This window comes from Anabrus simplex, chromosome 1, assembly GCF_040414725.1.
Source record: "Anabrus simplex isolate iqAnaSimp1 chromosome 1, ASM4041472v1, whole genome shotgun sequence".
NCBI lineage: Eukaryota > Metazoa > Arthropoda > Insecta > Orthoptera > Tettigoniidae > Anabrus > Anabrus simplex.
Genome location: NC_090265.1, coordinates 577,552,314 through 577,579,061, shown reverse-complemented (window position 1 = coordinate 577,579,061; position 26,748 = coordinate 577,552,314). Strand labels below are relative to the sequence as shown.

The 26,748-nt window shown below is 37.1% G+C and overlaps 2 protein-coding genes across 3 annotated transcripts in view; one reads left to right on the top strand and one right to left on the bottom strand.

Moving 5' to 3' along the window:
* Psa (puromycin-sensitive aminopeptidase) overlaps nt 1-26,748 on the bottom strand; it is a 165,546-nt gene that overhangs the window by 60,129 nt on the left and 78,669 nt on the right. For both annotated transcript variants that reach the window (XM_067135579.2, XM_067135580.2), the window contains exon 10: nt 25,566-25,785. In XM_067135579.2, the coding sequence (XP_066991680.2) occupies nt 25,566-25,785 (220 nt within the window). The remainder of the gene's footprint in view (nt 1-25,565; nt 25,786-26,748) is intronic.
* The window catches only part of LOC136857155 (ubiquitin-conjugating enzyme E2 W), a 335,437-nt gene that overhangs the window by 289,914 nt on the left and 18,775 nt on the right, over nt 1-26,748 (top strand). The gene's annotated exons all lie outside the window — the stretch shown is intronic.

Here is a 26,748-nt window from a genome sequence, read left to right as displayed (position 1 = left end):
GTGTGTGCTGTCGCATTATCTTGCGTGAAGTAACCATTAATCCCTTCCATCAGCTCTTGAAAAAAAAAAAGGCCTGGTAATGAGGTCTATGTTCGGTCAGCATTTATTGTTTCACAGACTATAAGAGAGCACTTATTGCACACAAAACTCCTATCTTTACATCATGAAGTGGTCTACATGCAGCTAGTGGGAATTTTCAGCACTCCAATAGCGATTGTTTCGTCTATTTATGTAACCACTTAAGTACAGCCATGGCTCATCACTAAAAAAATAAAAGTTCTGGGTCAAAAACCCATCGTGAACAGACTGAAGCAACCAATTACAATACAGCACCCTAGCGAAACTGTCAAGTCCTCTTAAATGTTGGGCAGTGGTGGGTTTGTACAAGTGTCGTGCAAAACACGCTCTATGCTCGGTTCATATTTGGCGAGTATGGCTATGACCAAGCCTCGCTTCTCACAGGCGAGGCGAGCTATGTTCGTTCGAACTTGCCCCTTCATACTCGCTCCTTCACGCGCTGTCTCAGGCACAGTAGAAGTGCTCGCTTCCCCTCGTACTCTGCTGTTTGTCTCGCGCACCTTTATCTATGGAAACATTCGCTTTTGCCTCAATGGTGGACTTACAACTGAGTAACTGTCAATAATTAAACTCGTATTTTTAGACGGTGATGCTACAATATACTGAACTCGGGTGGCCTCGTATATATACTGGAAAATAATGTAGTAAATATCGCTCCTGTCGGAGAAATAGTTAATGAATTTCACGTGCTGCCACGTGTATTCCTCCTGCTTAAAAACAGACTGTATCATCGTATAGAGACTATTCCACGTCGTCATTACTTCTTGCTGTACCATTGTTTGAAGCTGGGCAGCAAGACCGCTTTTTTCAGGCAACTCACTACTGCCTTTGTGGCATTTATTGTGTTTGCAAATAGTGGAGCATCTTTCATAAGAAATCTCGTTTCATTGAATATGTGCGCAAGTGCTGTATTTATGCAGTGAGCAGCACAAGGCACACGTCTATGTTCTTCGAAAGCTGTCACTATGTTTCAACCCTGATCTGTTACAAAAAAACATGTCTTCATAATCACACTGAGGAATGTTTAACTCTGACATTCCTTCGTGAACTTCCTCAATTATACTTGCACATTACTGATCAGCTTCCATTCTCTGTCTATATATTGCGTAGTCAGCGTCAGATAATGGGTTTGGTTGTATTAGTCAGTCCACATATCAACAGTAGCCGAGCAACATTTGTCGTGCATAGCAGAAATAATCAGCGGCATTATTTCGCTTCGCATTTCATCTGTCTTTGCTTGGAGTTTCTACTGATGGTGGAAGGATGCGGTAACACATTAACAATATCTACTTTTCTAAAATTAGCACCGATATTAATCAGTTCTTGCCCTAGTTCTTTAAAGCCTTCTCCGGCAACAGTGTTAAACGGTCGGAAATCTTTGGCACACATGAAATCACACGCGCTAGTTACGGTTTGCTTTGTAATGCCGGGCAGTACTTGGCGAGAAAAGCCAGCATTAAATTTGCAAACGTGTTTCTTTTTAAATGAGTTGTACTGAGTTATATGTTAACAGTGCATTGCACATTTCACAGGAAACATACCATGTCTGCTGACTATCTGCAGTGACCACAAGCAGGAACTTCTTCCAAACATCAGAACTGAGCCCATCTCTGTTGATTAGCTTATATTCACTGCTTTTTAGTCTTAACGCTGTCCGTCGATTCACGTGCCATGGTGAACTTCAGCTCAAAACAAAAGGGTAACTCAACCATTCCTTCGCCCTTTTATAGCTCCGAATTCCCGGGCTTTGCTGTATGTAAACAAGGGATTCCCTATATCTGGAAAATCCGCATTGCTTGCAACGTCAGTAAAGCAAGCAAGGCCATCCTCCCTAGTCAGCAAGCTTTGCTCTGAACATGACCTGTCGAACGAATTGGAGCAAACTCGGACATTTTAGCTTACACGCTCTACTCATGCGTGATACTGGTTGCATATGCAGCTAGGCACACGATGTTCTGTCTCGGTTACCTGTCTCAAGTTCGAACAATGCACGACACTAGTTTATACTGTTTGGCTTTAAACAGTTTTGTTGCTTTGTGGACAGAAGATAATAACATATTAGCTTGTACGACAAGACGAGACAAGACAGGGATTTTGTTGGAGTTCTTTCCAAGAGAGCTCCTATTTCATCAAGCTTTTCTTCTGTTAAAACAGTTTGCCTCCTGCAAGTTTTCTTGTTAAGAACAGACCAGGTGGTGCAGAACTTCTTCACTAAATTACATACTACACTCCTATGAGGAGAGAGGGTGCCAGGAAATTTGCAAATGTATTGAAAGCAGCACTCTCTAACAGAAGAATGCTTCGCATAGCACAAAGCAATGAATACACACTGTTCTACTGTACAAATCAGACATTAAACATATGATAACTTTTGTATTAATACAGAAACTATGCTATTTCAAAGCTAATATACTGAATGCACAATCAATACCACAGATGTTAAACTAAACTACTGCGGTGAAGACGTGGGACTTGCTGCTTAATCGCTACTGCATTATATCACATCAGCCGGACATGAAGCAATATATCTATTTCTTTTCCTTTTATAACTGTTAGGCTATTCATCTGCCTTTTGCAGGTATAATACTGTTACCATATGTTTTCTCTTCCAAGTCATTTATAAATTTATTTACTCAAAGTTAGTTTCGGCATACTGAACAGCCTAACAGTTATAAACTAAATGAGTCGAAAATGAAAAGAGTTGGCTTCAGATCTTACAAAATATATCTCTTGGCAAACAAGCCACCCAGATGTACTATCGCCTCTCCGTGTAGCCTCCCAGACACTCACACAGAGCCTAAAAAAGTTCCTGTATTAAACCACATAAAATGTTCTGAAAAGTTTAAAATCAATAAAGTATATTGAGGAAATTGTTTTACGAGCAAATGGTCATGGATAGAACCAAAATTTCAATTTTTTAGCTTTTTTTTCCTTACTCTTATTTGAAAACTGTGCATCTTGAACGAGTAGAAGTATAATTTAATATGTAACTTCACAAAATATATTAACCCACTAGAAACTTAATAAATTATACGCTTGTAGACCCAGAAAACTCCCATTAATTTCTTGGAAAACGAAATAACTATTTGTATCGATTATAAGAATACATCACTGAAGAACTGAGAAAGAAGGGATTCAATTTACATGAAGAGGTAAACAGACTGGCATAAAAATGGCAGTTCACCGAGAACTAACATGATAGCTCTTAATTACTTTTTTTAACAACTGGCTTTATGAAAAATAAAAAACCACCATCCTTTATCACAAATCAAAATACCACTTTCATGTCCGACTCGTCGGCTGAATGGCCAGCGTACTGGCCTTCGGTTCAGAGGGTCCTGGGTTCGATTCCCAGCCGGGTCGGGGATTTTAGCCTTCATTGGTTAATTCCAATGGCCCGGGGGCTGGGTGTTTGTGCTGTCCCCAACATCCCTGCAACTCGCACACCACACATAACACTATCCTCCACCACAATTACACGCAGTTACTTACACATGGCAGATGCTGCCCACCCTCATCGGAGGGTCTGCCTTACAAGGGCTGCACCCAGCTAGAAATAGCCACACGAAATTGTTATTATTACCACCTTCATGAAACTGAAATAATGGGGTTAATGTTCGGAGCTCGAGGTACCGTACCTCATCAATTGCTGCCACGTGGATGTGCTTTCAACTTCCAATGAAATGCATTTGGGAAATTGAGAATCTCATCCTTCAAAGATTCATCAAGGTCCAGAGATACCAACTCTACAGTGCAGAAGTATCACACTACGTTAGTCATAAAAACCTTTTTTTTCATTTTCATTTGTTCACATTCTATTTTACAGGTTTTCCTTCATATTTTAAAATTATATATTTATTTATTGATTTAGTAGCAACTGGATACAGGTACTAAACACTCCATTTTACAGGTATTAAACACTCCATTTTACAATGACTGTATAACAATATAAAATATTAACAGTAAGAAATAAAAATATTATATAGATACAATTTGATATGCATTGCCTTGTTTTAATGGCCACCTGTAAATACAGGGGGTTTGTTCCTTAACCGAATGGAGAAAATTTTTTTAGCGCACTCATGCCCACTCACACTGAATATTTTTCAAAATCTCTTATTCAGGTCAATTTCAAAATATCTCCTCATCCCTCCTCCCCACTTGGCAATTTAATAGTTCTTTATTGTATTCAATAAACTTCAAAACATAGTTCTAAGAACAAAGGTATGTAGTACACCTTGCACTGATACCAAACTGCAGATCTCTTTCCTTTGGCAGCACACACTTTCTAGATGGCCAAGCTTTAGAAGTTGGTGGAATGCTCTCTATAAAATGTGTCCAAAACTTTGCCTGCAACCTGAGAGGGCAATTACCAGATGTTGAAGGTCTTCCCACTTGGGGCCATGCTGGATGTTCAACAGACTGCAGCAACTGTTCAGCCAGACCGTTCCAGAACTTTATGAAGTGAAGGTTTTTCTTGGAAACCTGCTGTGTACAGCACCACATCAAATGAGAGAAAATTCCCTGACAACTATTTCCAAATCATCTCATAAATGGGAAGGAGCACAACCTTTTGTCAAATCCTCTCATGTTTGCACTGTAATTCATGAGAAGTCTAGATTGATTTCAGCATTGGCTTACAGTTGGCATTTCCCTTTTGCCTTTGTGTCACAACTTCTTCGTAGTATGATTTCTCATGCTTTGTGGACTATGTCACAACATCCCTTTTGCCCTTCCGTTTTACATACAACAGACCACTGCTTGAGGAGTAAATGAGTTCCCCTTTTTTTAAGTTTAATTGCTTCATCTTTGTAGGAATGTCTTTCTTATCTTGCCTAACAGTTCCTACAGCATAAGACCCTCTTCTGAGCAATACGTAAAACAAGTGTAGTGAACTGTACCAGTTATCTGTGCAAATATATTTATTTAAACTACATCCTTAAAATGGACTCCAAAATTGTGTCATTTAGGTCTCAGTACCTATCTATAGAATAGTTTTAACTTGCAATTTAATTATGCATTCCATTAAGACTAATATTAATTTTTAAGAACAATAATGAATGTTTACTATTCCTCCGATAAGAGCTGTTGACTATTTTCTCACACAGGCAAGTTTGTTTTGAACTGTCTGAGCATTCCCTATGCCAAGCTTGTCTGGCAATTGGAGTTGACGTGTTGAGCAAGATGGATCTTACGCACCTGGTAGCACTCCCCATGCCAAGCTTGTCCAGCAATTGGAGTTGAAGTGTTGAGCACGATGGATCTTATGTCTCTCGGTACTTGGAATTGTGCCTCAACCATAGGTTTTGGGGCAGTTGCCTAGATTGATAAAGGCTAGTGACCTGTAAAAATGTGTGCTCAATTACTGAAATTATTTCTGGGCGTTCATTAGTTTCTTTTAATTTTTAAAAATGTTTCTAGTGCTCAGATGCACCTTTTACCCAGCTGTGGGATCTAAGTACACAGTGTGTTGTGTTCACATGTTTTTGTTTGTATATTTAAGGCCACTGAATAGTTTATTGAGTTTAGAGCAAGGACTGTATTAATTTGTTTGAAACCAAGATGGCTTCCTAGGCCCAAATATTATCGAGATAAATAAAATGGTTATGAACAATTACGGTTTTACGTCAGAAAGTTAACATGCACTAGTAACGTTTTTGGGCTTTGATATTGTAATTTCTGGTGATGTGCATGAATTCTTCACCTTTATTATGGGATAACCTTAGAAGACAAATGGATATTACCGAACTTGACACTCAAAGGGGGGAGGGACCAATGGCTACGGGCAGAAGAGTCCTTCCTTTGGAAGTCAGATGAAGCCTCTGTGTAGGAAATGACATGGAATACACCAGAAACAAGAACATGGTCAATGGTTTAGATGGCAGAAGAAGTGCCAACGACAGATAAAACGAAAGAACTTTCTCCTGTCAGCAAAGTCTGTACTTCAGTGAAGCTGTTGCGAAAGACGTTTGTACTTCTGAAGAGGGGGCTAAGTTACACCTGGCAGTAAGTATAAAATGCTTCTGGCAGTGATGACCTCACCGCAGTAATAGCCTAAATATGAGTATGGTGCTTCTAAACTTTTTCCTTGGAAAAGGTTAGGGCGTACCCTGCAAGTGACACAGTTTCTTGGGTGCTGAGAGAACTGTGAAAACATCATGAAGGAAGGCATAATCAACCTTATAACCCAGACAAGAAGGCCATAAAAAGTGGTGGATTTTATGGAGAAAGAGGGCAGAAATGATAGGTTCGGCGAAGTTCAATAAAAGGGGAAAGGAAAGATGAGAATGAGAATAGGATACACAGTGGAGGCCGAGAGGCAAAAAATTGAGTGGGTCCGACAATATCAAAACAGTTGGAGGAGTATGTGGATATGGCAAAGTGCATCAATGATAGGATAATGAAAATTAGACTGAGAATGAGGAAGAAGTGAAGGACTTCATATGAATGTGTGCACCACAGACAGGAAACAAAGAGGAGGATATCGAAGAATTCCTGGAGAAAGTAGAAGAGGAGATAACGGATGCAGAAGTGATTATAATGGGAGACTTAAATGCACAGGAGAGAAACGAAAGACAAGGAAAAGTAGAAGTAACTGGACTATATGGATATGGGAAAAGGAATGAAGGAGAGAAACTTTTTTTTTTTCTTTGCTAGGGGCTTTACGTCGCACCGACACAGATAGGTCTTATGGCGACGATGGAATAGGAAAGGTCTAGGAGTTGGAAGGAAGCGGCCGTGGCCTTAATTAAGGTACAGCCCCAGCATTTGCCTGGTGTGAAAATGGGAAACCACGGAAAACCATTTTCAGGGCTGCCGATAGTGGGATTCGAACCTACTATCTCCCGGATGCAAGCTCACAGCCGCGCGCCTCTACGCGAAGGAGAGAAACTAGCAGAGTTTTGTGAGAGGAATGGAATGATTGTGGGCAACATACTGTTTCGGAAGAAAAACAGCAGGAAAATTACAAGATTTAGATGGGGTGACAGGTAAATAAAATCAGTAATTGATTACATTGGTGTGACGTAAAGTAGATTGTAAGAAAATTTGGGAAGAATTTACACCAAAGATGGAAATGGATGGAGCTGGCAGTAAAAGAATGCTATATAGAATTATATGAAGTAATAGGAAAGAAAGAGTTTATACAAAGCTGATGAAAGAGTGGAGAGTTTACAACACATCCAGAAGATACAAAGAGAAGATGGAAGCAATATTTTGATAAGCTGCTAAATGTGAGAAATTGTGCAGAGGAGATGGTAATACGGTAATACAGTGTGATGACTCAACAGTAGATGATGATGTAACAATGTTAGAGGTGTAATTAGCAGTCTGTAAAATGAAAATGGGGAAGGCACCATGGATGGGTGAAATAATTGTGGAAATGATAAAGGCTGGTAGACCTGTTGGACTACAATGGGTGTACAGATTGTTAATGCATTCTACCAGTATATAAGAAACCTTGTCTGGAATAAGGCAGTACAAAGGAAGCGTAAAGAGATAATGTACAAACTGTATTCACATCCATATTGATTTATGCAGCTGAGACAAGTAGGGAGGAGAGTAGAATTCAAGCCAGCGAAATGAAATACCTAAGAAGTATGATGGGAAAGACAGGGAAAGACAGAGTGAAAAACAACGATGTTAGAATAGAAGTTAGAACAGAAAACCTAAATGAGAGAACTCATAGGAATAAACTAAGATGGCTGGGACATGTGAAGGGGATGGAGAAGAAAAGAATACCAAAACAGATGATGGAGATGAAGTTTGAAATTCTTTACTGAGTGCAAGAAAAAGACTGGACTGGGACAAAATGATAGAAGAGGAATAGTGGAAGGAGAGAGGAAGGTGGAGAAGTGCTATAAATGTCCCAACTTGGCAGGAACTGAATAAGGGGAAAGGATGATGATGATGATGATGATGATGATGAAACTTATAATTACATATCGTACTATTTGGTGGTTGTTCTTATTGTTGTTGTTGTTATTTTTGTTTGTGAGTGGAGGGGTTTGACTTTTGGTTATTAATTCCTTTATTAATATATTTGGTTTAACTGTATCACCTTATTTACTGAATATCAACTTAAGATTTATTACTAAATTTATTTTCAATTTGTGGAGGTGTTAAATGTAACTGATAGTCCTCCTTTCATTGTATTCTTAATTTGGATGGATCTTGGGTTGTTGGTTAGTTTTAAATAAGTTTGTTTCCACGCACTAATTTTAATTAATTCCTTCTTATCTTTATTCTCAAACATCATATTCGTGAAGTAATTTTTCTCTTTGTAAAATTCATACTAGAGTCATCTCAACAATGGAATTTTGGGCATGGCCACCATTGTAAGTTGTGTAATGATAATCCCTTTCTTCTCTTGGGAGGCGTGCACTGCCTGGTACATCCAGTTGTTTGTTGGTTCTCTTTGATGTTTGGGGTGGGCGTGACGTATCCTGGCTTGGTTTGAATGTAATTAAATTAATTTGAGTTTAGAATTGTGTACGACAGTGGTTTTGCACTTTATTTTATTTCATTCTGACTGGGTGTCATGGAGACTAAGATGCTGAAGTGGACAGCTGGTATCACTAAACTGGATCGCATCACCAATAAATCCATAAGGGAGAGATATGGCATTGCACCGATTCAAGACAAAATGCGTGAGAGTTGTCTATGATGGTTTGGACATGTACTAAGAGGATCCCAGCATCAGCAGGGGCAAACACTGAAGAAAAAGAAGGAAATTTCATTCTGACAGGAATTTTAAGTGAATATTTCCTATGTTTTAGGTGATTGAGGCTTTCATTTTCCTTGCAACTTAGAACTGGTGTGATCATGCTCCAGGTTCCTGTGGTTCAAATACAGGCTAGTATGAATGATGATAATAATAAAAATAATAACAACCATCTTCTTTTCTAAATTATTCTTATTAAAATGGATTTATTTTAAAATTTGTACTAAGTAAGCCTCAGGTACAATGTAGTAGTAGTAGTAGTAGCAGTAGCAGCAGCAGCAGCAGCAGTAAGAGGTAGTTCAAGAATCTCTTTAGTTTGTTGGGTTTTATTGTTACCCCCTCATTAACCTTTTGAAGAGTGTGCACACGGTGACGGCCGCATCCGAGTGTGTATTTTACCAGTTAACAACCTTTGGGGAATAAATCATTTTTTAAATTACAATAAATTCATTTATTACAACTTTGAGAGACATGAAAATGCATTATAGATTGAGAAAACACTGTCATTTCAAAATATTTTTAATGTATGATACTGTTCAAAGCAAGGATGTACGCAGAGAGCAACTTCAAAAGTAGAATACTCGTAGCTTGTTTCTTTCTTCTTTTGTCCTGATCGGGTAGTGTGTTTGTACATGTAGCATTGCCTGAGAAGTTTACACTTTTTTCATTCGCTTTGTGGGAGTGGCCTCATAAAATGGTGACCTTCGAGGCGTAGCAGATCTTGTGTCCCACCTCCAGTCCGGTGTGCAACATTCCTTCCGTTGTTTTATGTAGTAAAGTGTTTCTCAAACCGTTGTCAAAAATATATTGTTTTATTTAAAACCCAAAAATATTTACAGCTACGAAGAGCACAAACAACTATCCACATCAGCGGTAATCGTAACACAGCCTGTAAACTGTAGGCTAACGGGAGTACTGCCATCTATTTACGTTCTCGAAGTTCATGCCTAAATTGTACCGCTATCTATTCACGTTTCATGGTGAATGTTTGAAATAGTTTCCTGGCATGGTACTGGCGGGTTTTTAGAACACCATCTTCTTTTCTCTCTCGACAATTTCTCCCTCATTCTAAGATCTTCACTTTTCTGACAACAATCTACAACATCTACAACAAAATACCATCGTTTCAGAGTACGAAAGTACAGTGTTACTTTCAAACAGAACAATCTCCGCCATCGGTTAGTATCAAAAGGGACAATCTCCAGAACTACCAATCAGCTCTTTCTGCTCATGCCATGTGAGTGCTGCCATATTGGTTCAACTGAGTTATAAATTGAGACTGTCTTGCGTATGCATGCCTATTTTTCGGTTTTAGAGTAATACTGGAGGTATTTTCGTTGTTTTGAAACTGTATGAACGTGCATGAACATATTATATTACCAAAATAAACTGTAGCTTTCTTCAGTGTGTTCTGTGATGGACATGCTACCGCAAAACGTGACACCTGTGTCACCCACAAAAGTGAGGGAATAGACTCACGATCATAGGAAATGGAAATAAGTTGTTGCAAAAAAGTGGCAATAACATTCAGTCAGTAAATATTTTCTTACCAGGTAGAAATTCAATAATGGATTTTCAAGTATGGATTTTCAAAGAAGTTGTTGATCATAATATTATGAACTCCATAGTGTCAGAAATGAAGTACTAATTTGTTACGGGAAATACGGACGTAAAGGAAAAGTTGAAGTTACATAAGTGGCAAGGCGTAACCGTGGAGACTATGTTTCCCTGCAACTGTTTTGTTGATGGGCCATGTGAAGAAAAACAGGATGAAAGACTACTGGTCAACAAATAAATTGATCGAAAGTGACCCCTCTCGACAATTTCTCCCTCATTCTAAGATCTTCACTTTTCTGACAACAATCTACAACACCCAGGCCTATAATAAAATATTTCAGATACAATTTCCAATCTATATTCTATCCCCTCCAAAATGTCTCTATTGATGAGAGCCTAGTTGCTTGGAATGTTCGCTGAAAATGGAAACAATCCATTCCATCAAAGAAACACAGGTTTGGTATAAAAGTGTTTATAGGTACTTTGCTACTGTGAAACTGTGTTTATCCTTGATTTTATTGTTTATTCTGGAAAGGAAGCAGAAATTGAACATGATGAAAATTTTGGAAAGTCTGGGCCAGTACAATATCCTAAAGACATTTTGATAGGTAAAACTCTTGTAAAGTCAAGTCAGTGTGTTGTAAAGGATACAAACTTGATCACATATACACAGTAATTAAGTTTTTGTCAATTTTAATATTCTTTTCATTATTTTGAGAAAAATATTTTCTATGCCACTGATTTCAATTAAATTGAAGGTATCAGTATGTGCTGTAAGTGTAAATTATGTAACATTATTAATAGAGGAAAGTTAGAATCAAAACAACTAAAAATCAAGAATTCAAAATTTTCAAGAAAAAACTTGCTCCTCGTGGCTGTGTCACCAAAAACTCACTGATCGAATGGTTAAATTGTACCATATGTGAGGCTATTGGTATCAAAAGGAGCAATCTCCACTTTTCGTTGGAAATGAGTTACTGATACCGTTATATTGTATTAATAGCCATCTATAAAACTATGTTGTTTGTCTTTTTCACAAAGAACAAAATACCATTGTTTCAGAGTACGAAAGTACAGTGTTACTTTCAAACAGAACAATCTCCGCCATCGGTTGGTATCAAAAGGGACAATCTCCAGAACTACCAATCAGCTCTTTCTGCTCACGCCATGTGAGTGCTGCCATATTGGTTCAACTGAGTTATAAATTCAGACTGTCTTGCGTATGCATGCCTATTTTTCGGTTTTAGAGTAATACTGGAGGTATTTCGTTGTTTTGAAACTGTATGAACGTGCATGAACATATTATATTACCAAAATAAACTGTAGCTTTCTTCAGTGTGTTCTGTGATGGACATGCTACCGCAAAACGTGACACCTGTGTCACCCACAAAAGTGAGGGAATAGACTCACGATCATAGGAAATGGAAATAAGTTGTTGCAAAAAAGAGGCAATAACATTGTCAGTAAATATTTTCTTACCAGGTAGAAATTCAATAATAATGTTATTTGCTTTACGTCCCACTAACTACTTTCTAAGGTCTTCGAAGACGCCGAGGTGCCGGAATTTAGTCCCGCAGGAGTTCTTTTACGTGCCAGTAAATCTACCGACACGGGGCTGTCGTATTTGAGCACCTTCAAATACCACCGGACTGAGCCAGGTAGAAATTCAATTGGGAAATGGACTTATATACTCTTGTATACTCAATATCCATATGAACTGATCATAACCTCAGGGCGTTTTATTATAACAGCTATCCGCTGCAGTCGCTTAACTACGGCCAGTATCCAGTATTTGGGAGACAGTAGATTCGAACCCCATTGTCGGCAGCCCTGAAGATGGTTTTCCGTGGTTTCCCATTTTCACACCAGGCAAATGCTGGGGCTGTACCTTAATTAAGGCCACGGCCGCTTCCTTCCCACTCCTAGCCCTTCCCTGTCCCATCGTCGTCATAAGAGCTATCTGTGTCAGTGCGACGTAAAGCAACTAGCAAAAAATATAACAGCTATCCTTAGTTTACAGACTTCTCTTCCTTCTTTTTACTGACTATCGCTGATGATGCTTGTTGTTTTAAGGGGCCTAACATCGAAGGTCATCGGCCCCTTGCTGACTATCTGAAGGATAATGTTAATGTTTAAATGTTATTGTACCCTATATTGAATGTATTGGTAATAAGATTGTTTGAAAATCTAAACTGATGTGTTTCGTGCTGGTGGTCTTCCGTTTTTCAGTCTAGGTAATATTATCATCACTTTTGTAACTCTTAAATAAATGTACAGTACATTATAGTGACATTCTTGACCTTTCAATCTAGTGTAAAGAAAAATAGTGTAGGTATCACAATTCTGTAAGTTATTAGCAAAAAAGAGCAATCTCCTTACATGTTGGTATCAAAAAGAGCAATATCCATGAAAATCTGAAAGTTAGTATCAAAAGGGACAATCTCCGAAATACAATTTAAAATACCTAATTAACCATTAATTATATGGTAGGTTTTCTTTGATTACTCGCTCACAGCCTGTCTGTTGTGTATATAAGACAAAAATCACCCAGATAGAGTGAATCGAAATGCATTAGATAAAAAATCACTCCCACTGTAAAGTGCAGGAAGGTGGAGATTGCTCCTTCTGATACCAATAGCCTCATGTCATCTTTCATTGAATTTTGGAGTAAAGCCAATTATTATGGTACCATCATTCCCCTCTTTTAGGATTCCTTCCTTGGGCTGAGCTTGCAGTCACTTCCTGTTGTGCTGATGCTAAGGTAAGCATCGCTATTGAATGATGTTAGTGTGGCTCTCTGATCCAAGAAATCAGAACACATTTCTAAAACAATTCCATCACTGACAAGGAACTAGGATATTTCCTGAGGGATGTTTATTTCCTTACCAGAGTAAATCCTGAAATTATGATAATATTCAGTATTGCAGTTATGTACTTCTAAATTTTGATCCCAAATCAAGCTTGTTTCAAAAAATTGAATAGTACATATAAAAGTCAACTACTACATTTCATCAGACCTTCATCCATGCAAAATTCCTTTCCTGGAAAAAATGCTTTCTTGAATGAATGACTGCAATACATGTCAAAGATCAGTCTAAATTTCCTCAATATGTAATTTGATTCCACAGGAGATGACCACAGAAGATGACAAGTGGAAATATATACCAATATGTATAATCCTTTTTGTAGACATAGCTTCACCAAAAATATCAGAGAATAGTAACTTTTCTTGGTGGAACGGTAATCACAGTTATTGGGTTCCTTACCTTGAGACATAATGATGAGTGCAAAGTATGCTTTGATTTCACCCACAGCAAACCCTGTCAATTTATTCAGAGTATCACCACTGGCAAGAAATGAGCTTTGTGAATATTGTTAGGTATATGTTTGTTTTGTTTACTATGCGTGTCCAGAAATCATTATATAAGAATTGATCAAAATGTCCAATTCTGTAGACAAATCACTCGGCTGACTGGAATTATCTTGGTTTTATTACAACTTTTATTATAATTTGGATCCACCTTATTCAATACATAAAAACTGTTGTTTAGATGAAATTACAACATATATTTCAATTAGACACCCTACCCGGCTCGCTGGAAGGGCAAACCGATGATGATGATGATGATTTCAATTAGAACTAGTTTCGACGCCCTTTTTGCGTCATCAGCTGATATAGGTTCTTGGAAAAATTGCCAATCACATAAGTTTATCTACGTTAAATTGAACACAATTTAAAACCATATTAACAACCTAAAACTGTGTTACAATTATACTGTTTCAAAGTGCATATTTTCTACAAGTCCGAGACTTGTGAGTCTTAAATTTAAATTGATGAAAACATATGTAAACTGGTTTGCTCACTAATAAACTAATGTGGATTTAAAAGAACAACAACTTAAAAATAAAATAGTCTTGAAGAAACATTAGCTTAATTTAACACACTTCTTAAAACGTGATGTAGAATCGTAATAACATAATTAAATAAAATCTTCAGAGTCGCTTTAATGGAGCAATCCTAGTGAGGTGGAAAAGAGCAATCGTTCCTTTAAGATGTTAACAAGTACAACGTTCCCAGTTCAATGTGGACCTGAAATAATAGGAATCTAATAAACTATCACTTAACTGAAGAGGCAAAATATAAAATTACGTCTTATAACGTAAACGTTTTTAAGTGACTCACCTCAAAAGATCGCTGACCATGCGAAGCACAGTGAAGCCTAGCGAGCAGTGTTGTGTTAGTAATCAAGTGTCCAAAGTTGGTCTGGGCCGAAGGGGGGAAATAGGGGAAAGAGGGAGGAGCAACTGAGGAGCGGCAACCTGTTGGAGCTCCAGAGGTCGTGGTCGTAGAAAGCAACTAGTAAAGCTATTACGCATAATATGAAACACCGTCCTATTGACCGGGATATGTACATTTTTAAAAAACTCAATAAGGAAATCAAAAAGAATATTTGATTTTTCAGAAATTTCATTTAAATTAAGGTTTGGATTAAAATACTGATCCAGGTGTATATAGCAACCCTCCGTAACATCCAGCAAACTTCCTTTACCTAAGTTCCCCAAGATCTCAATGTCCTGTTCTATAGATATGACTTTATGCTTTACATCATGTACATGCTGGCCTACCACAGAAAATCTGTTATATTTTATTGCATTGGTATGTTCCGTGTATCTAATTTTAAAACTTTGTCCTGTTTGACCTACATATGTGCACCCACAGTCCTTAGATTTAAATCTATACACACCCGATTTGGTATATGGGTTTGATCTATTAACTGAGGCTGAATTGTGCAATACAACTGTATTATTATTATTATCAGTACGAAAAGAAACCTTGACATTATGTTTCTTGAAAACATTAGTAAACTTATATATATCCTTATTATAAGGCCTAAATATTACGAACGCCTTCCGATTAGGTTTGTCTTTGGCCAAAGTGGTTTGTAAACGGTACCTGAACTTGTTGATGATACGTTCAATAAATCATTCACTAAAACCAATAACCTTAGCCATTGAACAGATTATATTGAGTTCTTTATTCAAATTAGCTTTCGTCATGGGGATCCTAAATGCCCATTCTACTAAACTATTGTATGTAGAGTTTTTTTTTTTTTTACTCTGTCGGTGTTCTGAGTCTTGTCTAATAATGACTGCCGTTTGTGTAGGCTTTCTAAAAATACTATAAGCAAAAGATGAATCCGATCTGTTGATTTTTAAGTCAAGAAAATTAACTGATTCATTACTTTCTGACTCCAAAGTAAATTTAATCTGTGGGTCAATGTTATTAAGTACATTTAGAGTAGCCGTTGCGTCCCTAACACGTTCGTCTAAAATTACTAATGTATCGTCCACAAATCTAGACCAAAACAGAATGTTGTCAAATTCTCTGTCGTTCTCCATCATGTATGTTTCCAAAGAATCCAGATAAATCTCCGCCAAGATTCCCGAGGCCGGAGATCCCATTGCCAACCCATCCTGTTTATAAATGACCTTGTCAAAGACAAAGTAGTTATTATTTACAAGCAACTTAACCAATTTCATGAAATCTTGTATTTCAAGTTCACTTAGCTGACTGCAGGATCTTAGATTCTTAAAAACAATAGGAAGCAACTTATTGGTTCTAATACTCGGAAACATGTAGACGATATCAAATGAATGTAACGTGTGGTGAGATTGTAATTTAAAATTGCTTAATTTATTAACCAGTTCTATGGAGTTCTTTATGGATTTGTTTGCCGTAAATCTATAGTGTTGTTTAAGGAATTTCTGAATGAACTTAGCTAATTTGTACAGAGGACTGGGTCTGCAATTTATTATGGGCCAAATGGGAACCCCGGCCTTGTGAATCTTGGGGAGTGCTCTCGCTGTTGGAAGTCCCGGGTTCATATTTGCTAGTTTTTGCTTCTCCTGTTCGGTAAAGAGGAAGGAAGTATTCTTTAATGTTTGTTTTAATTGGCGTTGTAGAGTTTGCGTTGGGTCTTTCTTGATCAATAAAAATTTTTCATTATCGAGAAATTGTTTAGTTTTATGAATGTAATCATCCTTATGCATGATTACCGTCACAATACCTTTATCTGCCTTAGTGATAATGAGCTCCTCATCTTTAACTTTCTTTTTAAGTTCTATAATACACTTCTTATCAATACTGATGTCCTTGGAACTGTAAACGGCATTATCTTTCTTGTTAGTAACTAAACTATTGTGCAACTTTCTTTTCAAATCTAATCTAACTTCCTCCTGCACCTCATGTGGTAATTTACCAATCGCAACCTCCGATTCCACCACAAGTTTTGTGGTCTTTTTGGCTAGGTTGAAATTAGGCCAGTTATGTTTTGGGCCTTTAGAAAGAATTTGCATTTCTTTCTCATTCAAAATGGTCTTGGCTTTCCCCTATTTCCCCCCTTTGGCCCAGACCCACCTTGGACACTTGATTACTAACACAACACAACACTGCTCGCTAAGCTTCATTGTGCTTCGCATGGACAGCGATCTTTTGAGGCGAGTCACTTAAAAACGTTTACGTTATAACACGTAATTTTATATTTTGTCTCTTCAGTTAAGCGATAGTTTATTAGATTCCTATTATTTCAGGTCCGCATTGAACTGGGAACGTTGTACTTGTTAACATCTTAAAGGACCGATTGCTCTTTTCCACCTCACTAGGATTGCTCCATTAAAGCAACTCTGAAGATTTTATTGAATTATTTTTTTACGATTCTACGTCACGTTTTAAGAAGTGTGTTAAATTAAGCTAATGTTTCTTCAAGACTATTTTATTTTTAAGTTGTTGTTCTTTTAAATCCACATTAGTTTATTAGTGAGCAAACCAGTTTACATATGTTTTCATCAATTTAAATTTAAGACTCGCAAGTCTCGGACTTGTAGAAAATATGCACTTTGAAACAGTATAATTGTAACACAGTTTTAGGCTGTTAATATGGTTTTAAATTCTGTTCAATTTGACGTAGATAAACTTATGTGATTGCCAATTTTTCCAAGAACCTATATCAGCTGATGATGACGTAAAAAGGGCGTCGAAACTAGTTCTGATTGAAATATATGTTGTAATTTCATCTAAACAACAGTTTTTATGTATTGAATAAGGTGGATACAAATTATAATAAGAGTTGTAATCATGGTTCAATACGGACAAACAATGAAATTTATTAATTTAACTGAAGAGGCCCACCAGGCAAAGATAGTGGCCCATAGGTATTTGGGCTTAAGAATCAAGGTAGGAAAGATAGGCAAGGATATAAAGTTTATCAAAAAATGTGTTGAATTTAATCTGAGCCCGAATTTTTTAAAGAGGGTATTTAGAACGAATATGGTATTTTCGCACCCACGTAACGTACAACAAAAATGTAAAAGATTCGTCTTAAAATTGAGTTAAAATTTCTTTATAAGAAAAAAACTTTTTTGAATCAGCAATTATATGAGACTCACCTCAGGGCCGCTGCCTTGCTTACTAAAGCACAATGGAACATTTTTCAAGACTCGGTTCAGAATAAATTAGATAACTTTCTTCCTGCTAAACAGAAAGTATTAGATAAAAAATCTAGAAATGCTAAAGAAAGAATCGTTTTCAAGCAAACCAGTCTTCGAAGCTAAACAGTTTCCTAATAAAGGCTTAATCAGGAGTTTTCATACACCAGTTATCTACCATTCCAAGACCATTTTGAAGGAGAAAGAAATGCAAATTCTTTCTAAAGGCCCAAAACATAACTGGCCTAATTTCAACCTAGCCAAAAAGACCACAAAACTTGTGGTGGAATCGGAGGTTGCGATTGGTAAATTACCACATGAGATGCAGGATGAAGTTAGATTAGATTTGAAAAGAAAGTTGCACAATAGTTTAGTTACTAATAAGAAAGATAATGCCGTTTACAGTTCCAAGGACATCAGTATTGATAAGAAGTGTATTATAGAACTTAAAAAGAAGGTTAAAGATGAGGAGCTCATTATCACTAAAGCAGATAAGGGTATTGTGACGGTAATCACGCATAAGGATGATTACATTCATAAGACTAAACAATTTCTCAATAATGAAAAATTTTTATTGATCAAGAAAGACCCAACGCAAACTCTACAACGCCAATTAAAACAAACATTAAAGAATACTTCCTTCCTCTTTACCGAACAGGAGAAGCAAAAACTAGTAAATATGAACCCGGGACTTCCAAGATTCACAAGGCCGGGGTTCCCATTCAGCCCATAATAAATTGCAGACCCAGTCCTCTATACAAATTAGCTAAGTTCATTCAGAAATATTCCTTAAACAACACTATAGATTTACGGCAAACAAATCCATAAAGAACTCCACAGAACTGGTTAATAAATTAAGCAATTTTAAATTACAATCTCGCCATACCTTACATTCATTTGATATCGTCAACATGTTTCCGAGTATTAGAACCAGTAAGTTGCTTCCTATTGTTTTTAAGAATCTAAGATCCTGCAGTCAGCTAAGTGAACTTGAAATACAAGATTTCATGAAATTGGTTAAGTTACTTGTAAATAATAACTACTTCGTCTTTGACAATGGCAATGGGATCTCCGGCCTCGGGAATCTTGGTGGAGATTTATCTGGATTCTTTGGAAACATACATGATGGAGAACGACAGAGAATTTGACAACATTCTGTTTTGGTCTAGGTTTGTGGACGATACATTAGTAATTTTAGACGAACGTGTTAGGGACGCAATGGCTACTCTAGATAGATTTAATAACATTGACCCACAGATTAAATTTACTTTGGAGTCAGAAAGTAATGAATCAATTTTCTTGACTTAAAAATCAACAGATCGGATTCATCTTTTGCTTATAGTATTTTTAGAAAGCCTACACAAAGCCCAGTCATTATTAGACAAGACTCAGAACACCGACAGAGTAAAAAAAAACTCTACATACAATAGTTTAGTAGAACGGGCATTTAGGATCCCCATGATGAAAGCTAATTTGAATAAAGAACTCAATATAATCCGTTCAATGGCTAAGGTTATTGGGTTTAGTGAATGATTTATTGAACGTATCATCAACAAGTTCAGGTACCGTTTACAAACCACTTTGGCCAAAGACAAACCTAATCGGAAGGCGTTCGCAATATTTAGGCCTTATAATAAGGATATATATAAGTTTACTAATGTTTTCAAGAAACATAATGTCAAGGTTTCTTTTCGTACTGATAATAATAATACAGTTGTATTGCACAATTCAGCCTCAGTTAATAGATCAAACCCATATACCAAATCGGGTGTGTATAGATTTAAACCTAACAACTGTGGGTGCACATATGTAGGTCAAACAAGACAAAGTTTTAAAATTAGATCCACGGAACATACCAATGCAATAAAATATAACAGATTTTCTGCAGTAGGCCAGCATGTACATGATGTAAAGCATAAAGTCACATCTATAGAACAGGACATTGAGATCTTGGAGAACTTAGGAAAAGGAAGTTTGCTGGATGTTACGGAGGGTTGCTATATACACCTGGATCAGTATTTTAATCCAAACCTTAATTTAAATGAAATTTCTGAAAAATCAAATATTCTTTTTGATTTCCTTATTGAGTTTTTTTAAAATGTACATATCCCGGTCAATAGGATGGTGTTTCATATTATGTGTAATAGCTTTACTAGTTGCATTCTACGACCACACCCTCCGGAGCTCCAACAGGTTGCAGCTCCTCAGTTGCTCCTCCCTCTTTCCCCTATTTCTCCCCTTCGGCCCAGACCAACCTTGGACACTTGATTACTAACACAACACTGCTCGCTAGGCTTGATAGTGCTTCGCATGGACAGCGATCTTTTGAGGCGAGTCACTTAAAAACGTTTACGTTATAAGACGTAATTTTATATTATGCCTCTTCAGTTAAGTGATAGTTTATTAGATTCCTATTATTTCAGGTCCGCATTGAACTGGGAACGTTGTACTTGTTAACATCTTAAAGGACCGATTGCTCTTTTCCACCTCACTAGGATTGCTCCATTAAAGCGACTCTGAAGATTTTATGAATTATTTTAATACAATTCTACGTCACGTTTTAAGAGGTGTGTTAAATTAAGCTAATGTTTCTTCAAGACTATTTTATTTTTAAGTTGTTGTTCTTTTAAATCCAGGTTAGTTTATTAGTGAGCAAACCAGTTTACATATGTTTTCATCAATTTAAATTTAAGATTCGCAAGTCTCGGACTTGCAGAAAATATAGACTTTGAAACATTATAATTGTAACACAGTTTTAGGTTGTTAATATGGTTTTAAATTGTGTTCAATTGGACGTAGATAAACTTATGTGATTGCCAATTTTTTCAAGAACCTATATCAGCTGATGATGACGCAAAAAGGGCGTCGAAACTAGTTCTGATTGAAATATATGTTGTAATTTCATCTAAACAACAGTTTTTTATGTATTAAATAAGGTGGATCCAAATTATAATAAAAGTTGTAATCTTGGTTCAATACGGACAAACAATGAAATTTATTAATTTAATTGGTTTTTTTAGCTAATTTATTTTTACAATGCTGTTCATGTCACCAATCCAAATCCAATCACACATTTCATTTTCGTTCACAAATTTCTCACTGTCTCTAATTCACACTGCTATCACGAACAATTCTCCTTCCATAAAATTCACCATCACTTTCATCTGATATTTCATTTACCCACTCCTCAAAATGCTTGGATTCCACTAACTGTTCATCACAATTTGACCTGGGCACTGCTATATTTACAAATGTAAACATGGAACATTATTGTCTCAAAAAATTATTCCTCCCATGAAAATACCAATATTACATGATCGATTATTTGCAAGGTATATCTCTAAATCTCAATGAATACATTTCAATACAAATCTAACCCCACCTATGAGGAAAATTAAGATGTATACAAATTTTGCTCAGGCCATAACAACAACTGGAAGCTGTGGAAAGTTTTTCATCTACAAATGGTTATTAAATGGGTTTTTTTGCCCAGATCAATCTTTCAATAAGTGTGATTTAGTCCCTAATAGTGAACCAGTGTGTGAGTGTGGGCTTTTTAATTTTTTTTGTTAGTGGGTTAACGTCGCACAAACACAAAGGTTTTTTGCAGCAGAAGGATAGTAGTGGGAATGTAGTGGCCATGGCCTTCATTAAGGTACTGCCCCAGCATTTGCACCACTTGTTGGAGACTAGCAGTAGCCGGGGTACGGAATTACAGCTGCGTTTGGAGTGGTGTCAGTGACCGGAAAGCATGGACTGCTGATGAATGGTGACACACTGTGTTCACTGATGAATCACGGTTCTGCACTACCCCAGATGACCATTGTCTGAGAGTATGACAGCAATCTTGGAGAGATGATGCTTGTTGTTTAAAGGGGCCTAACATCTAAGTCACCAGTCCCTAGAGAGGGCCCATTTTTCTGATGTTTTGAAGAGGCATAGCTGTGTTACTCCTGGCATCATGGTCTGGGGAGCTATTGGGTATGAGTTCAGATCACAGCTGGTAGTAACTGGGGGAATTCTGACAGCACAATGGTATGTCATGGACATCCTGCGTCCTCATGTGTCAACTCTCATGCGACAGTATTGTGGCGCCATTTTTCAACACGACATTGTTCGTCCAAACACGGCACGTGTCTCTATGAATTTTCTGTGTGGTGTTGAGGAACTCCCATGACTAGCAAGATCCCCAGATCTGTTCCCGATAGAACATGTATTAGACCAGCTCAGACGTCAACTCCGTCCCAGTGCCAGTATCCAGGATATCAAGGACCAGTTATAACAGTTGTGGGTCAGCTTGCCTCAGGAGAGGATACAACAGCTTCATGACACCTTCCCAACCAAATTAGTGTATGAATCCAGGGCAGAGGGGGTGTAACGTCATGCTGATAAGTGGGTTCGTACTGCCAAGCTCTTTGTAAATTTGACTAGATTTTGTAATCTGAAATAACATTACATATCCTCTCAACACATGAAGTTTCATTTTGTTTCCTCCTTCCCTTCTGGGTGCTACAATTTTTTTTGTCAGGCAGTATATCACCCTAACAACGAGTTAAGGTTCATTCTAGGGGAGACCTGTTTGAATGAAACTTTTACAAGTCCAGTAATCCTTTATAACTACAGTACACTCATAGTTAGTTACTAATAATTTATTGCAAAAAGTACTTTGACCCTTCCATATGTACCACTACGCTATCCCTAAAGTGGAAATTAAATGAGAGCAAAGAAAAATGCGAGTGCCAGCAGCAAATTTGAATAGAGTAAATGAACTAAAAATGTCAATGAAGTCCAGATTGACATCATAGCAGAAGGCTTAGAATCGCGATAGCTGTGTAAAAGACCACGAACAGGATTTGGATTGTTGAAACAACAAGAGAAAGAAAAAAATGACTTCTGAATCACTTTTTTCTGAGAGAAACACGCAAGTAAGCTGGAAGGATAAAATATTGTATTAAATCATCTCTATAGAACAAGGAAACACCAGAATCTTGAATGAAACTGCCTATAGGCAGCGAAAATCACGTGGAGAAAATTCTAAAATTCCAGAAAAAATTGATCCGTAACATCAGAAGAAAACTAGAGCGCTATACGCAACTTCAGGCAATCCACCAAGAGAAGAGAAAGAGTTAAATCAAGCGTCTAATATTCATATTAGCCGAGAAAATCAAATTCAATACTCAGAAATCTCATATTCACCATAAATAGTTGGAGAAATAAGTGAATTAGAAATTTAATGAACGGCATCAACATGTATTATTTCATACAAATTGTATCTTATGATTTCATGAACGAGCTTGTCACCATGGAGTCTTTCTAAGATGAGGGAATGGACTGCCCAAGATTGCATAATTTAGCTCAAGATGATCGACCGTGATCAGAGATGACACTCAGAGGAGCAGCTACCAGCCGCGAGGGTCCCATGTAGCAGCTGAGGAGAAGAGACCATCCCAAAAAGGCGGAGGAAGAGAGATAAGTTTCTTGTCCTTCAAAATTTTATGTATCATTTGGTAGAGAATAATTTCAGTAGCTTAATTGCAAGTGACATATAATCAATGTGCCAAATGTGATCTTCAAAGCTAACTTATTTCATGTGAACTTACAAATGAGTATTATGCTAATCAATGTATATTGGCGTAGGAAGTGACATAGTTATAAACTAATTCCAATCTTACCACATTTTAAAAATATATTTTATGCCATAGCAGAATGTGTTACGAATAGATGTATAGATCCCAAATCATATTAAAGGTCTATGTGGTTGTCATTCAAAGAGTATTGGAGAGGTTACATGCTGTATGAAATTAAGATGGGTTATAAACCAAACCAAACCAAACCCCATGGCATTATAGCCCTTGAAGGGCCTTGGCCTACCAAGCAACCACTGCTCAGCCCGAAGGCCTGCAGATTACGAGGTGTTGTGTGGTCAGCACGACGAATCCTCTCAGCTGTTATTCGCTTTCTAGACCGGGACCACCATCTCACCGTCACATAGCTCTTCAATTCTGGCTGAGTGGATCTCGAACTAGCCCTCAGGTCCAGGTAAAAATCCCTGGCCTGGCCGGGAACCGAACCCGGGGCCTCCGGATAAGAGGCAGGTACGCTACCCCACACCACAGGGCTGGCAAGATGGGTTATAGGATATAATAATGTTAATAGACAGGACGATGGTTGTATAATACTGTAATAAGAAGAAATAGATCCTAAGTGAATTATGGGCAAGTGTAGAAGCAATAACGTTGAGGGAAGTTGAATGTTCTGAAGAATGAGAGGTATTAAGAAGATATGAAAGTCATAGTCTACGAAGTGATACAAGTTGAATAGAGTAAATACAGAAATGTAAAAGATAGGAAGGTGTATCTGTCGTCGATTTCCAGGAAAGATGGAATAATTGTGATATTAGATGACACCAGAATAGGATCATACTCTGTAGTTATTGTATCGCAGTGTTTTTGTTGAGAAGAGAGTATACTACTATGATTACAGTGTATTCTGACCTTAAGTAAAACTCATAGTAATGTCCCCTAATCAGCTAATAGCCTCACTACTTGAAATAAGAACTACTCCTTTCCAGATCAAGTCAAGATGAAGTGATTCAATATAAATGGCACACGAAAGTATATGTAATGTCAGCTTATAATAGCACCACAGAAGGAAGTACAATACATTTTTGGCACATGTCTAAATTCTAATGCTCATTTATATAGAATGTTAGATGTAGAAATATTTCATTGTAAATGATAGGTTAATAACATCAAATGCTGGCTGCATACAAGAAACTTATTGAGCATTCCAAAACCTAAGTAAATAACTGATAATAACATTTCAGATAATAAAATTCAATAATTTCAAAAAATAATTCACATCAAATAGATTCAGATTAATCAGTAAAAGTATTATACCTTTGTTAGGATATTGAACTGATGATGTTAAATGGTATAATTTTGGTTAGATACAATGCTAAACTCCAATTTTCAATTAAGAGTATAGACCAAGAAGAAGAATCTTTCGAATCAGTTTAGAATAATGTGAATTGTCAGATGTAGATTGTAACTGATCAATCTCCACTTATAAGAAAGCATAAAAGAGAAAAGCGAACCCATTTCAATTAATGACATGAAGAATGTAGAAAGTAAGATACAAAGGTTAGTTGCATAATATAGGGAATCAACTGTTCAGTGATTGCTTATCTACTGGAAAACAATTTGTATATAATATTTTTCCCTTCCTATTCTTTATTACATTATTCTGTTTAATAAATAGTTGTAAGTAATGGATAACTTGAAGTGTTATTTATAGAAATAATAGTATGATAAGACGTATTAGAAATAAGGTATTGCATTTTTCAAGTTGAATATCATTGCCGAGATGTGTCGGATGGAGATGTCCATCAGTGAGGTTGAGATTGATGATATGGTGATAGGCGCATCGAATAGTCTTTCGAATCCCACATGAAACTGAACCAAATTTCAACATTCCCTGAGAAGCTGGCTGGGAATCCTTTACGTTGACCGACCTGGACGCAGGAAGGGCGCATATATGAGTATCACCTGTCAATGTTAAGTCTCAACTGCAAACGACTTTGAATCCAGAACCATACATAAGACTGAACCAATTACTAAGACTACTTAAACTATTTATTTTTTTAAAAAGCTGTAATAAATTTATTCAACAGTATAAACATTTATAAGAATTAAAGAGAACTGAATCAATTGATCAAACTTACTTTCATTTTCCTTAGGGTCCCAGCCAAGTCTCTTTCCTACATCCAACATCAGTTTCCGACCATAGGCACGGAAAAGATGCTCAAAATCAGTGTGTGAGAGAAGTAGGCCCAGCTGTCCAAGGATATTACTAATACTTGACCACACAGTGTAGTTATCTTCATTAGTAAATGCTTCCATTAACCTTAACACTTCTACAGTTGGTGTTTGGCCAGCTCGTACCTACAATGAAACACAACAAATTTGAAAATGTGAAGAGAGGAAAAATCCTAGCCAGTAAGAAAGTTTTTACACCAGTCCTCCACAAGAAACTAATTTTGAAAAAGCCCATAATCACACAAGCAAATCAGAACAAATCACTGTTTAGTCTTTTTTTGCATATAAATCAGACAAAAAGCTACAAGCAACAAAGTATGGTAGGAATGTACACGAAAGATAAAACAGAGTCAAGGGAAATAATAAAAACACAAAAGGACAATGATAAAACTCAACCCTACTGTCTAAAAATATATAGGTTCTCTCCTCATCATGTGAGCCATACCTAATGGCATGTCCATAAATGTGACGTTTTTTCAATATGTAAATGGCTTCCTATGGCCTCAATTCGAATACCTTATGTGTTTCTGACAATGTACTACAGAGGGCAGCAGTGTGTAATATAAATACGAAAGATCGTTCCTTTTGCGAGACGAGAAGGGTATCTTTGCTTTGTTTACGGGAGATGAATTAACAATGGAGCCCACACATAGCAGAACTGCATTCCTATCTTATAAATGGGTGTTTAATATATTCAGACCTTGCTCACAGTAACATGCATCTTATTATTTTGATTATTCATATAGCAGGTACGTTAATTCTTGTTTAACTTTGGTTCTGCAGTTCTTTAGTATTACTATTGGCCCTATTGATTATGGTTGATCGATATGCGTCTTCCGCTCCAAACTGCATGAATGGGACGTGTGTCTGCTAGTATGTTTGTGACTATGCCATGATGATAACTGAGTCTCAAATTGCTTCCATTTATGTGCAATGCATCGTATGGTATTTCGCCATCAAATATATCTGTGCTCCCCGTGTCGACTGGAAGCTCCATTCTCGTCGTACGGGGCACGTGACATGGTGGTTTTGAGTACGGGATTCTTCCGATCTCGTTGTTATATTGTTTGTGTCGTGCACACTGCTGTC